The following is a 14880-nucleotide window of genomic DNA, read 5'->3' on the forward strand; positions in this document are numbered from 1 at the left end:
ACGCATTACTTTTCTTTGCTATAAGCTACGACAGATTTCTGTCTATTCCTGCATTTTACAATATGGTATCTATCACAGAATTCCAAGCACAACTAACACACACATTCATCATTTGGTTCGTGAAATAATTTGTTACAGCACACCTTGTGGTGGAAACCATGGATCGCCAACCTCGCATATCATGATTAGCTTCCATCCAGGTCCTGTCTTGCATAGCAGATGTTGCATAGAAGTCCTCCGGTATATTGTTTTTCTTTTCATGCAGATCTTGTATAAGCTGTTTGAAGCTGGTACTAGCTGGAAGTATGAGCTCGCATCTCAGATCCTCTACTAAGAAGGTCTCCCTGGTAAGCTCATACACTAGCCTCGATCTTGCATTCTGCGGGACTCCTAAAATTCTCTTCAGGTATCTAGCCTTTACTCGCTCCAATTCTTCCAGCTGTTTGTATGTGAGGTATTCTCCCACTAATTCTAGGCCATACGTCAGAACAGGTAGTATCTTTAACCTAAACAGGTCCATAGCTGTGCTAATCGAAAGTTGTGTGATGTTTCTGATTTCATTCATAGCCCTAGTGGCCGCCACTGCTCTAGATCTTGTATGTAAACTGAAACTCTTTCCCGTTGTTTGGATTGTGATACTTAGATATTTAAAATTGTTAGCCCTCTTGAGTAGTTTGCCATTGCATTTGATGTTCTCTGCTTCAGTGAGTCTTCCTCCTTTCCTAAATACTACCAATTCCGTCTTCTCTTCGTTTATCTGGATGTTGTTTCTCTCCGCCCATTCACATAGTGTGTTTAGCGATACTTGCAGTTTATCTATATCTGTCGCTGCAATGGTCATGTCGTCAGCGTATACGTATGTGCTTGTTCCTGCCATTCCTTTCGTGACATCGTTTGTGAGAACATTAAACAGGATAGGGCTGAGTGGATCGCCTTGGAGGACACCGTTCGTCTGGGACAGCCAGTCAGATATGCCTATTCCATCATCTATCTGTATGGTTTTTTTTTTTGCCAGTGTATTCGATATCATGGTCGTTGTGCTCATTCTTCCAGTTAGTTCCTCCAGTTTATCTATTAATACCTTTCTGTTGACCATATCGAAGGCTTTTGAGTAATCAACAAAAACCACATAAAGTTTTCCTTTTGGTCTTTCTATCGTCTGTTTTATTTGTTCCAATAGGTTTTCTACTGCCAGAGTCGTGGACCTTCCCTTTCTAAAACCAAACTGTTCCTCTGGTAGAAGGGGTTCTAGCTTCTCTGCCAGCCTTTTGGCAAGGATTCCTGTTAGGAGTTTCAGTAATGTAGATTCCAACGCTATTCCTCTATACGCGTTTGGGTTCTCTGTGTCTCCTTTTCCCTTGTATAATAGCTTGATTGTTGACTTTCTCCATTCGTCTGGTATACTTCCTAATTCTAAACATTTATTTAGAAGGGAGGTACATATCGGTAGGTATTCTTGTGCTGTTTGCTTTAAGTGTTCACTTCTTATTCCATCTACTCCTGGTACTCTGTTATTCCTCATTTTCTGTATCGCTTTCGCAATTTCATCCGTGGTGAAGATCTCGTCAGCTTGTGGAGTCTTAATCATGGGTCTTGTTTCTTTTGAGCAAATTACTATTCTTATATGATCTATCCATGTTTCCATAGGTATGTTGGGCTGTATTTTCTGCCCTTTTGGCCTCAGAGCTCAGTAGGGGTCTTCTTCTGCCTCCTCTGCCATTTTCTTATGTTCTTCTTCCAGGTGTTGCTTTTTCTTCTTTTGTTATTAGGTCCTTGTATTTCATTCTCTCGTTGGTATTCTTCGGTGGTTGTGCTTGCCATTTGTCCTCTAGTTTTATGTAGTGTTTTCAGTGTCAATTTTCTTTGTTCATAACATTCTCGGTCGAACCATGGCCTCGCCTTCCTATTTGAATCTTGTGTGGTGGCCCCACTTATTATAGTTGATTTCAGCCATGTAGCGGCCTCATCAATATTTCCTGCTCTTATTGCTCTTTCAACCTTACCTTTTTCTTTCATTTTCCCTTTAATTTTTTCCATGTCCAGGATCTTGCCAAATGTTATATTTCGTCTTTCTTCTAATTTGCTACTTCTACAGTTTTCTATATTTAATTGTACTGGAATGTGTTTACGGATGACTGCTGCTTCTTTTTTCACTGTGGTGGCAAGGTTTTTTGATCTAAAGCCCTTTGTGATTATTAGGTCTATTGTGCTAGCTTCGTTATGCCCTATGTATGTCCAGTCCTCCTGTCTGTTGTGTATTGTAAAGCCTTCGTTTGTTAGATATTCCATTACTTCTTTGCATTTTCTATCTTGCCTATTTATTGCACAATTCAGATCTCCCCCAATGATTATCTTATCCATACTTCTACTGTGATCCAAGGCCATCCCTAGTTTATCTATTATGTCTGTCGCGGTGTGATCTGGATTAAAATAGACTGCTACTACAACTCCAATTCTTGTCCTGACAACCAGCATGTTTTCTTCTCTTAATAGTAGTTTGAAGGGGGCCAGTTGTGGTTTGATGATGCATAGCACACCACCCGCTGGTCTTCCTCTTGATTAATCAAGTCAACAAATCTCTCTTCTACTAAACTATGGGGATGAAGGCTTGAAGCTATCCAGTCTCCTGTCATGTTCCTTACATGTTGTGCATTTTTATCTTTATCATTCTGTTTACTGGACAAACCTGTCATTTCACCTAAGTTTACGCTGTTTGCAGGGAAGCCTCAGTGATTTTTTTTTAAATAGGACAATTATTCGTCTTGTATTTAATAAATAATATCTGCTCTTAATCATATTCCAAAAATATTGTGGTGCTTAAGCTGTAAATGCTGCCTCAACAATTTAATATTGCCAGTCAGTGTTTTTAATGTTTTTAAGCTAGAGTTACAAACATTCTCTGTGCTATTATTTTTTTGTGGAATATTTCCAAATAACACTGTTGTGGGTTATATAAATGGTTTGCTGAGGTTGAGGCATGTTACTTCACTAGTTTTATTTGGCCCCTTGTTTGCCTGGTTCCAGCTCCTACATCCCACAACCAGAATTTTGTCTCCCAGTTTTGTTCAAAGTCCAACAACTTTTTGAAAAAGTATGTTGTTCATTCACACACACTACACAAAAACATCAAATCAGACACTCAATAACTCGTTTAAAAATCAATGAGGTTATGCACAACTGCACTAGGACTTTCAGTTTTTTTAAGATGACATAAGGGTATTTCATCTTAATTTTGCATTTTGGGGTTTCTCACTCATAGAAATTAAAAGTCCCACCTATTCCTTCTTTGTCAATCACCCACCAACCAATGAGGTGATCAATGGTAGTAATACAGAACAGGTGCATCTGCCATCTCCATACACAGTATTGGTCATGATCAATATTGTTTGTATCGATTACTGTTTATCATATTTGTAACGTTGCAAAAAAACTCTACTCAAACTTGAGCCTTAAAAAAAAAAAAAAAAAAAAAAAAAAAAAAGCTTGACAAAACCTTGAAAATTGAGCTCTCACCTAGCTCTCAAGTATTATGGGTATTATTATAGACAAAATCTTCAGTATCATTTCCATCATTTCTGAGTGATATTAGCATCTCACGAACTGACAGTTTTAAAACTGAAAGTCACACGTGAGTGGTTTGGACTCCCCATAGCGCAGTATTGTAGGGCTTGGCTTCCAACTTAAAATAGTCATAAATAGTCACATCAACTTTTCTTCCCTTCTTCATTACTGAACAAATTCAGTGTCAAGATTTGGAAACAGCTTGGCTTCATGGTTTTCTTTCTAGGTCATCTGATGTAATTTCTGCTGCAAACATTTCTCCAGTGGCTATTACTGTCTTATATAAGAATAGGTAGATGAAGTTTCTGAACATTTAACAAAGAGTTGTAATTGTTATTAGTGATTTTCATACTTAACAAACTGCAAAATTCTACAAAATGTCTTGCAGACTTATACCATACAGTGAAACCTGCCAAAACAGCCACCTTCACTTAGCGGTCACCTCTATAAATGGCTGTTTTTCTCTGGAACCGACTCATTTTCCCACAAAATCTGTGTTAATATCCCCTCTGTTAAGCAGTCATTTCCCATGGCAGTCAGTGACCGGTCATAACTTCTCTGAATACTTTGTCCATCCCTGAGATAGTCACATAGCAATAAGGTCTACCTTTTTCACATCTGGCCGTCTCAATAGTACTGTAGTTTCTCTTTCCTGTGGTACAATAAATATAGCACATTTTAAAGTTGCACCAACACAGATAAGGCTTATGGTGACGATGGGATAGGAAACAACGAATGGGAAGGAAGCGCCCGAGGCCTTAATTGAGGTATAGCCCCAGCATTTGCCTGGTGTGAAAATGGGGAAACCACGGAAAACCATCTTCAGGGTTGCCGACAGTGGGGTTCGAACCCACTATCACCCGAATACAAGCTCACAGCTGTGCGACCCTAACTGCGTGGCCAACTCATTTGGTTATCGCACTTCTTCCTTATCCTCTCTTCTCCATAGCCTACTAGTAAACGAAGTTGTAAATTACTCATGACAGTGAATGGGACCGTGTGATTGAGCAAGCCAACAATACGTGAACTCATTTTAAAATGTAGCTGGTTGGAATGAGGTTTGAATGAAGTGCACTACTGTTACGTTTATTGGAGATACAGTGAGAATAGAGCCTGATTTGGCATTGTAATTGATTTTTTGTTCCAGACTACTAGCATTGCAGCAGCAGCAGCTCCAGAGAGCAGTGATACCAGCAATACTGAGGCAACTTCAGAGAGATGCCATAGTGCTAGTGATGGGATCAACATGGTAAATGGCCACAGTATACTGAATACATTAGATGTAGATCAGCTTCCTCCACGACTTGTTCCTCAGATTCTTATGAGTCCAAGCTCAGAATACTGGCATGCACAAAATCCAGTGGCTGACCAAGTCTTTATTACTGATGTTACAGTTAACCTAAAGACGGTTACAATTAGAGAATGCAAAACAGAGAAGGGATTTTTCCGTGATCGTGATCATTCCAAACCCAGTGACATTAAATGAATTTTTATGTGGGAACAGTATTTGGTGGCTGCTGGCAGCCTCCAGTTTTTTAATTATAATTGAGTATGTACCACGATTCATGTAAATACATGTGTATATTTTGTAAGTACAAATAAAGAGCTTTGTGCAGCTTTCTGTGAAAACTGGGTTTATTTCTTTTTATAGCTTTCTTTGAAAACTGGGTGGATTTTTACTCTTCCTGTTGTTAAAAATGGATTGTTTTAAAGTCTTATTTGCCTGACTTCAAGACTTCTTTATGCTCCTATCTTTTGAAATGTTGGTTTTTATTGCATTTCTGTTACCAATGTACATTAAAATTTCATTCACTTCGTTCATCTCAGTTGAGCCCATTGTTTCCTTATGGTTATCATAGTTCCTTCTTGCTCGAATGGTGCAGAATCAACATCCGACTCTGCCACAAATTTAAGACATTTAAGGTACCGTACTTGAAAAGTGTGAATGTGGCCACAGGTGATATAATGTAGACCCAATTTTGCCCTCAATTGCAAAGCTGTGGACTGTTCAAACACCACTGACACTTTGATGATCAAACAGACTTCTCACACACTTTTGGTACATCAGCTGTTGATCCCTCACTTGTAATTACAAAACAACCTGTCAGTTGACATTTTCTGTAATCATTTTAAAACTTGAAGGATTAAGCTTTTGGCTTGTCCCAGCTTCAGATGTCTTTTTCCTAGGATATTTCATGTCTGTCTTTCCGTTTGGGGCGGCGCAGATGTCGCGCATGTAATTGAATCATTTATAACATTTTTGTTTTCAAAGATGTGGCAATGTTCCTCCAACAAATATTAAATATACACTTTAGGGATGTATTCACAATACTTGTGAAAAAATACATCTTTCAAATGACCACTATTATTTGCTTTCTCACAAAAAAGGAGCTCTCAGAGCATTTTCTTAATACTGTCAAAAGTACTGCATCATTTTCCTCTGAACTGTTGTTGAGCACCTCAGTGATTCCTGGATTGTTTATTTAAACTTTTTTTTAAGGTATCCAAGAAGAAAAAACCCAGGGCTGTCAGTTGTAGAGATAAGGCAGAATAATAGACTGTTGATTTTCAAAGTGAAATTCTGTAAGTTTCATGCCCTGTTTGGTACAGAAACAGCTTTTCCATAGTTACTTTACCAGTGTTTTTAAGAAGACTGCAAAAGGAAACTGGAATGTCATAGTAAAGAAAAAATATGAGGTATTTCAACCCCCTGTGCCACTCTGTAGAAAGGCAAGTTTTATGAGTCTTGACCTATCCATTCTTAAATTCTCTCCAATACATTCTACCATCATCAGTTAAGAGTTTTTACTTAGCACTCTAAGCCATGGGCGCTCATACCCGGGGGTAAGGTGGGGACAAAGCCCCCTCCTCCCCCTAGCTCGCAGGGAAAGGAAAAAATCTAATACAGTCAGCTGTTTTTCTTTCAAAAAAATTATTTAAAAAACGGTATTACGTAGAAGTGGTAGGGGATACCGTGTGTGAAATTCTACCGTGGAATACAAGTTGTCATTCATCTCCTAAATATTAAAAATACTACATACCCCCAGCTCTAGCCCCCCCCTACACACTATCCTATGGGCGCCCATGCTCTCAGCTGCTCTCAGGTATCTTCATTATGAAGATGAACTTGGTCCAACTTTTCATTGATCTTAATCATATCTGCAACTGTAACCAGGTATAATCTTCGGACATGAGTGCCTAGATTTCAGTACCGGTACCATTCTATGAGGTGAAAAGTCCCATTACCTTTAAGAATTTTATCCAAGTTTCTATTCTGTTCCTCTCTCCAATGTGATATATTTGTGTGAATTTGAATGTATGCATGTCCTTCCTTTCATCATATGTGAGCACAAAATTTAGGTAAGTACAGAATTACTTCTTCAGATAATAATTGTTTTGAAATTTATGTATATGCTGATAAATTATATGTACGGAAAATTTCTGAAACACCCCTAACTCTAGAAAGCCTGAAGTTTGTCCATTGGACTAATTTCAGTTCTAGGTTGTGAACTGAACTGAGTAAAAAGACTATTCCTTCACAAAAGTTTAAGTATTCTTCAACAAATAGAAAATGTTCTTAATGTTTCCTCAGGGATTTTCTAATAATGAATGTGTTTGATAAAAACCAACATAATAATTGTAGCACCTGACACAAATCTGTTGGATACTAAGCTACCGTCAACGGGGGTAACTTAGAACAGCCGGCTAACTGGGGACAGTTTTCAGCAATGCTTTAAAGTGAGCAGTGTGGCAACCATGGTTGTGTAACGTGGAGTATTACAAGTCTTGCGCGCGTAGAAGACACTCTCCAAATTTACTTGAAATTTTGATAACCCGGACATAAATGTAAGTGCTTTTTACAATGTCATTAGTGTAACTACACTTTAGTTGTAAAAATTTGACCATAAAACCTTTCATTACTGACACCAGGCTATTCATAATTTGTTTTCTGTCGCGTAGTGGTGCATAGCCTTACTTTCCCGCCAAAACATAACACTATTTCCTTAACCGTGGTTGCCCCTGTAGTAGCTCTCTAGTTAGGTCTGTACGAATAGAGTATAGCAGCTACCTTGCCTAGCAGTCCTTACCCCAGTTCTCGAAAGTTAGCCTGATGAAACTAATAGATCATACGTTACAAGTTTTGAGGCCCCCCACCCCTGTGGTAGCCTATTCAGAGAAAGTTAACTATAATTAATGCCAAACTCAGCTCGAGGTCCTCTAGCCACTAAACCACGATCGGAAGTTAAGAGCCCCCTGGTACCCCTTTTAGTCGTTTCATACGTCAGTATTCCATCAGGTTGTTTTAAATATTCTAGATTTTTGTAATTCCTGGCTGGGTCAGGGATTTTATTAGATACAAGGCTCCTTGGCTGTATGATTAGCTTACTGACCATAGGTTTACAAGGCCTTGGGTTTGATTCCGGGCGGGTCGTGATTTTAACTGTGTATGATTAAGTTTTCTGGCTTGGGAACTTAAGGGTTTTCATCTTAATAAACTTCTCTTTATCTACATAAACAAGGGCTTGGGTTCGATTTTCGGCTAGGTCGTGATTTTAACTGCGCATGATTAGGTTTTCTGGCTTGGGAACGAAGTGTTTTTTGTCGTGTTGATCCAAATATATTGAGAAAAACGTCAAAAACAAGAAGAAGAATAAATAACTTGTCCTGTATTCTAAATTCTGTGTTTGAAACCATTGTGATGCCTTCTCTTAATAATTATATACTGCTTTGACAGCATCAGCCCCGCCTGGTGGCCATGATCATTAAGGTGTTGGTCTAAAAGGTCTGACATCGAGGTTAGCCGGTTCGAGTCCTGTTTGTCGAAAAAATGTTGGTCGGTAGGGTAGGGGAGGTGGTGGTATACAATTTCTGATCACTAGACTGTGTGCCAAAAGCCTGGATGAAATTCAAAACCTCTCTGCAATGCTCATATGGAGTGAGGGAATATGACGCTGTTGATAGCGATTCGTCTGTCGGATGGGGACAGCTTAACACACAGCATGCCTGGACTCGGCTAAAAACTTGGAGTTTGCTAACCCAGGCTCTCTCAAGTCAGGTGTCCCTTTTAGTAGCCTCTTTTGAGAGTATTCCATAAGATGTCATCCTATTGTCTCAGGGTTTTAGAGGTCGTAGCGTGCAGCCCTATAGCTCATAAGTTACAAGTTGTGAGCCCCTGAGGGAGCCCTCTAGTTAAGTCTTAAACGAATAGAGTATAGCAGCCATCTTGCATAGTAGCCCTTGTCTTGAAAGTTAGGCTGATAAAACTAATAGGTCATAAGTTACAAGTTGTAAGCCTCTGAGGAAGCCCTCTAGTTAAGTCTAAACAAATAGAATATAATAGCAGCTATCTTGCATAGTAGCGCTTGCCTCAGTTCTCAAATGTTAGGCTGATAAAACTAATACCTCATAAGTTACAAGGTGAAAGCCCCTGTGGTAGCTCTCTTCGTTAGGCTTATTCCAGACTCAGCTATAGATCCCTTTGTGTTAACAGATGCAGAGTTGTGTTCAAATTCGAAGAGTCGGAGCCTGCTCGAGTCAGATATTTTATTGATATTAATTTGTAACCACATGCAATCTCCCTCTTCAGACTGTTATACTGACAGCTGTGTACAAGGATGTTGCTTACATAGCATAACCAGGTACACCATCAGCAGATTCCTGAAGCCTCATGGCTATGAGTAAAACATTGTTCTCGGGTCAGAAGAGTTAAAATCTACTACCCAGCTAAACACTCAATTCCATATTCAGAGAAAGTTAAACAACTATAATTAATGCTAGACTGCTCGAGGTCCCCTAGCCATTAAACCATGCTCGTCGCCAATGCAGACACAACAACAGCACAGATTGCTCGACTCCTACCTAAGGCAAGGGTGCCCCCTAGTGGAGCTTCACTCTGATAGGCTTCTACCTGGGGCAAGGGGTGTCCCTGGAGGAGCTTTACTCTTCTAGGCCTCTACCTGAGGCAAGTGGTGTCCCTAGAGGAGCTTTACTCTGCTCGACCCCATCACCTCGGAATGAAGTGTCCTACAAGAGTTGGCCAAGTGAGGTTAGACAGACAACAGCTTGGAACACATAAGCACCGGGCGAGTTGGCCGTGCGTCTAGAGGCGCGCGGCTGTGAGCTTGCATCTGGGAGATAGTAGGTTCGAATCCCACTATCGGCAGCCCTGAAAATGGTTTTCCGTGGTTTCCCATTTTCACACCAGGCAAATGCTGGGGCTGTACCTTAATTAAGGCCACGGCCGCTTCCTTCCAACTCCTAGGCCTTTCCTATCCCATCGTCGCCATAAGACCTATCTGTGTTGGTGCGACGTAAAGCCCCTAGCAAAAAAAAAAAAAAAGAAACACATAATCCCTAGACTCGGCTAAAGGCCCGAGTTCACTAACTCATGCTCTTTCCAGTCGGGTGTCCCTTTTAGTAGCCTCTTTCGACAGTATTCCATAAGATGACATCCTATTGTCTCAGGGTGTCAGAGGTCGTAGTGTTTGGCCCTATATCTTGATTATAATAATTATTTGCCAGTACAGACACAACAACAGCACAGCTTGCTCGGCTCTTACCTAAGGGAAGAGTGCCTCTGGTGGAGTTTTACTCTGCTAGACCCAGTGGTTTAGTTGGACCGGAACGCCGTTCCGGAAAATATTTTGCCGCTTTAGAATGACGTAACATTTTTACATTCAATATCTTATGATCTATACATAGTGCTGAAACGTCATGGGTGTACAATGAGATCTACGCCGAAAAGATAATAGGCTGCTGGTTGCAAGATCAAGCGGACTTATTTTCATAAGCAGCGTTGGACCCCCTGTGCATATATTTAACCCACAACCATATGTCAAGTCATGGCTACGAAAGGGGAAACGTTCAGCTGATGAAACAACTTGTCGGAAACATAAGGCCGCTGATTTTGACACCTAATAAGAGTCCATTTGGAAATTGCTGAATTAATGAAGTGAGTTCCTGTAAATATTTTGTTCCAACTACATCACTGGCTAGACCCCTAGGGCAAGGGCAAGGGTACACTAGAGCTGTAGTAACATCACCGCTAACAATTTTGACCTGTAACTTTAAACCTAGAGTTCTCTCAAGTCAGGTATCTTACGTCATAACACATTGTCGGCATTCCTTCACTACACCAGATCGGAAAATACAGCTAAGCTCGCAAAGTCATTCTTTTTCTGCTGAGATATACACGTCTCCACATTTACTGTAGTCGATACACCTTCATCGTACACACATTTCAATCAGGGCGAGGTTATTTGAATTGCACTTCGACTCTCTTGTTTTGAGTTTATGTCAACTCCACGTTCGAATCCTTAGGAGTGGCATTTACTCTGTTCAACCACACCTCGGTACGAAGTGCCCCACAAGAGTTCGTCAAGGAGGTTAGATAGATGGCAGCTTAGCACACATCATGCCTAGTCTCAGCTAAAGACCCCGAGTACGCTAACCCATGCTCTCTCAAGTCAGGTGTCCCTCTTAGTAGCCTCTTTCGATAGTATTCCATAAGATGACATCCTATTGTCTCAGTGTCAGAGGTCGTAGCGCGTGGTTAGAGGTAGTTTGCGCGTGGCGGTCATCTTGCCCCTGCGCAAGCTCCGGCTATTTTTCCCTACTTCATGTCACGAGTTACTTATTTCGACATAAAAGACCATGGGCGCCCGCAGGATCTTTTCCAGGGGGGGGGGGGCAAATTAACAATTTTCTTGAATATAAAAACCAATATAACGTCAGCAACATTAAATTGTTTACAGAAACTTCCTGTTATAACATATGCTAGATGACTGTCAGTAATTTCAGTTTATGAAGTAATCTGGTATGATATTAAACAATTGAACATCAACATCTTTAGAATTCCAGGAGGGGGGGGCAAGTGCCCCCCCTTGCGGGCGCCCATGTAAAACACCTACAAGTTTTATAAAAACATATTGCAAAATGTGTAAATATCAATAATTATTGTAATATATATTTTAGTTAGTGTTTTAGTTTATTGGTGTGTGGGGATGAATACATTTTAAACAGATTTTGTTATTCTTAAAATTCATTTCTAAAACCCTCCATCTATTTTCGCAATTGGCAGCATTTACGTCAAGTTTGTCTTTTAAATTTAACTCTTCGGAAATAACTTCCCACATCTTCTTAACATTTCTGATCTTAAGGCTTCCCACTTCTCCCTTATGTTTTTTGTACGAATCAAGCAATAACTTGGTGTTATTGCTCCACTTCACACACTATGAAACGTTTTCATCCAGATTTATCTCATGTGCTTCTACAGACGGATTAACTGCAGGGCTGTCTGCTCCATGAAATACAAGGAAGTTGCTCAAGTAACCTACAAAATATGTAAAATTACATGAATATAAGTCCATTTCTGTATTTATGTCTAAGCATATATATTTCAGACATTCAAACTAATACTATTTAGTCATTCACGTTATCTTACCGTGTTCATCCATTTTAAGGCTTGAAGTTGAGAATCAAATCCGAATTAATTCGTTCAGTTCAGAGCAAAGAGAATTTCTTCTTTTCTTTCTTGATATTTGGTTGGGCTCTGTATGTAACTAACACCCAGTTCCAATACTTTGTAAATGAAACACTGTCGAACACTCAGAAACATTTAGTTATGGTGACTAAGAAATACTTTATCTCACAGTACAAAGATCACTGGTATGGGTGAACATCTACATCTTGTGGGTGTAAGTGTAATAGACATAGGAGTAAGCACGGGGACACAAGGTACTATATCTTCACGCCGAAGTGACCCATCTTGGCGTCTTCTACTTTGACATACGGAACGGGTCTACAATTGGGAAGGACAAAGGATAGAACACAACAACTAAAGGATCTAGTATTAAGGATGGAATAACACAAATAGAGGGTTAGAATGTAGATATCGCGCAAAGTGTAATGAAAGCTTACCAATGACATGTGATATGACTAACGACGTGTTACCGTAAACCGTACCTATCAAAGAGCATCTGACCTACCAATGAGAATTTACCTACTGAATCTGGATCTTTTTAACAAAAGAACAACGCATTAACATATGTGCTAGAGGCGACAAAAGACAATAGTAACGCGAACATTGTGCTCATTTTCTGCTAGAGTTGTATAATAACAAAAATTAAACAAAACCTAAGTAGGCATAGTCGGGAGTGTTATGAAGACTATGTAAGTGACACAACTATTAATGAAACGTGAATCTTATGGTATGTTTATAATATGATGTCCGTGTCATCTAAATATTTGTTTAATATGTATATTATATCCGGTGACGGATTGTAAACAAGACAAGCAACACTTGTTGGAAGCGGTATTCGTAAACAGAGTAGACTTGCAATTAATCGTGTTCGAGCCTGAGTATATAACGGACACTGGAGAATGAGGTGATTTGCATCCGCCTCGTTTGAACCACACTGACATGTCGGTTGGCTGACAATATTGAAACGGTACTTTAACATGGGCGTTAGCGAATGGTTGAAACGTAGCCTAATAATAGTTATTATATGACGCCGTGTGTAAGTTGATCGTTGATACCAGTGTTGGATTGGCAGAGAGGGTTGGATACTGTAATAGAATTTCCCGTTTATTCTTGCAGTGTCATTCCAGAACTGTTGCCATGTTGCTTTTTGATGTTGCTTTAGTAGTGGAATTAGATCGGTAACTGGAGTCATAAATGTCATTGGAGGGGTGTTGAGCAGTGATGCTTGTTTGGCAGCTTTATCCGCTTTTTCATTACCGGGAATATTTTTATGAGCTGGAATCCATATAATTGTAATCTGAGTACCAGTAGTACGTAGGTCATATAATAGTTGCTTAACATTATAAACATACCAGTTCATCGTGAATTTAGAAGACTGGATCGACTGTAATGCTGATAGAGAATCTGTGAAGATATTAGCGTTCGGGATTGCTTCGTTTTTTATATACAGGAGTGTTTGTCTGATCGCTATAAGTTCTGCAGTAAAGATAGAGAAATCCGGGTGGAGTTTATATAGCTCAATGTGTTGTATTCGTTCATAATAAAGTGCTGCTCCTACCCCGCATGAATTCCGAGATCCATCGGTATAGAAATTATGTCCAATGTTAGAGTATGTTAAACGAAGTTTTTTCGAGGGTGTTGAAAACATAGAGGTTTTATACTGTAGGAATGCAAAAGTAGTAGTTGTAGCTTGGATAGCATCTGTGTAGTATTGTACTACCTCATACGGTACCGTATAATGGGGAAGTTTGGCGCACCTTATGATATTGGTTGTTAATGTCGATACATATTGGAATACGGTTATTAGAGCAGGGGTTCTTTTGTCTCTGATATTATATGAATTGTATCTTTCATGTAGTAGTTGGAGTTTCGGTACAATAGGATGAGAAACTGTTATGAAACGTCGTATGAGGTACTTGGAAGTAAGGAACTGCCGACGTATATGGAGTGGTGGTTCTCCCGTTTCCACTTGTAGAGCATTCGTGGGTGTAGATTTTAATGCACCAAAACAAATACGTAATGCGCGGTGTTGTATAGTATTTAGCTTATTCAGTGTTGCGGGATTAGCAATATCAATGATATGAGCGCAATAATTTAATCTGGAGCGAATTGTAGCACAGTATACTGTCTTGGCTGTTGTAGGGTCTGCCCCCCATGATCGTCTTGTTATAGCTTTGAGTAGTTTTGTATAATTATCCGCCATATTTCTGAGGTACTGGATATGTCTAGTAAAGGTTAGTTTATTATCTAGGATGATGCCGAGATATTTATGATATGTATGTATCGGTATCTCATAGGAAGCCACTTTTAATGGTTCAGTGTTGTAGACCCGTTTCTGCGTAAAAATGAGTGTTGAACACTTAGTTGGAGATATTGATAAACCATGGTCACTTAACCAGTTCTGTACTTCAAGCATGACTTTAGTAATAGTATTACGGGCACCATTAATATCCTTCCCTGATGTATATATGACTATATCATCAGCATAGAGTAAGATACGTGCATGTTGGAGTACAAGCTGTTCGAGGTTTGAGAGATATAAGGCAAATAATATGCCACTAAAAATATCGCCCTGTGGAAGTCCATCTGTAGCCTGACGTGAAATAGGTGGTGCATCAGGGTGTTTTATTATAAGCTTTCGATATGTATGGAGGTTTCGGAGTAGTGTGATGAACGGAGTAGGAAGTCCTTTGGATGATAATGCGGCCCATAACATATGCAATGGGACTGAGTCAAACGCTCCCCGTATGTCCAGAAAGATGGCAATTGTGTGATATTTTCTTGTTTTAGCAAGTAATATGTCAGTTATTAGTATATTAATGGCATCTTGTGAACTG

At 39.7% G+C, this 14880-nt stretch overlaps 1 protein-coding gene and 1 long non-coding RNA gene across 2 annotated transcripts in view; one reads left to right on the plus strand and one right to left on the minus strand.

Annotated features, from left to right (window-relative positions):
- The window catches only part of LOC136863255 (polycomb group protein Pc), a 147889-nt gene extending 142834 nt beyond the window's left edge, over positions 1–5055 (plus strand). The window contains exon 8 of the mRNA XM_067139638.2: positions 4709–5055. Coding sequence (XP_066995739.2) covers positions 4709–5047 — 339 coding nt within the window. The 3' untranslated portion in view covers positions 5048–5055. The remainder of the gene's footprint in view (positions 1–4708) is intronic.
- A 6732-nt stretch (positions 5056–11787) lies between these two features.
- LOC136863256 (uncharacterized) lies at positions 11788–12241 on the minus strand. The gene is made up of 2 exons (XR_010859183.2): positions 12005–12241; positions 11788–11893 (listed from the first exon to the last, which is right to left on the minus strand). It is a non-coding gene; the product is annotated as an uncharacterized lncRNA (long non-coding RNA).
- Positions 12242–14880: the final 2639 nt, after the last annotated feature.

The sequence above is a fragment of the Anabrus simplex genome, chromosome 2, assembly GCF_040414725.1.
Source record: "Anabrus simplex isolate iqAnaSimp1 chromosome 2, ASM4041472v1, whole genome shotgun sequence".
NCBI lineage: Eukaryota > Metazoa > Arthropoda > Insecta > Orthoptera > Tettigoniidae > Anabrus > Anabrus simplex.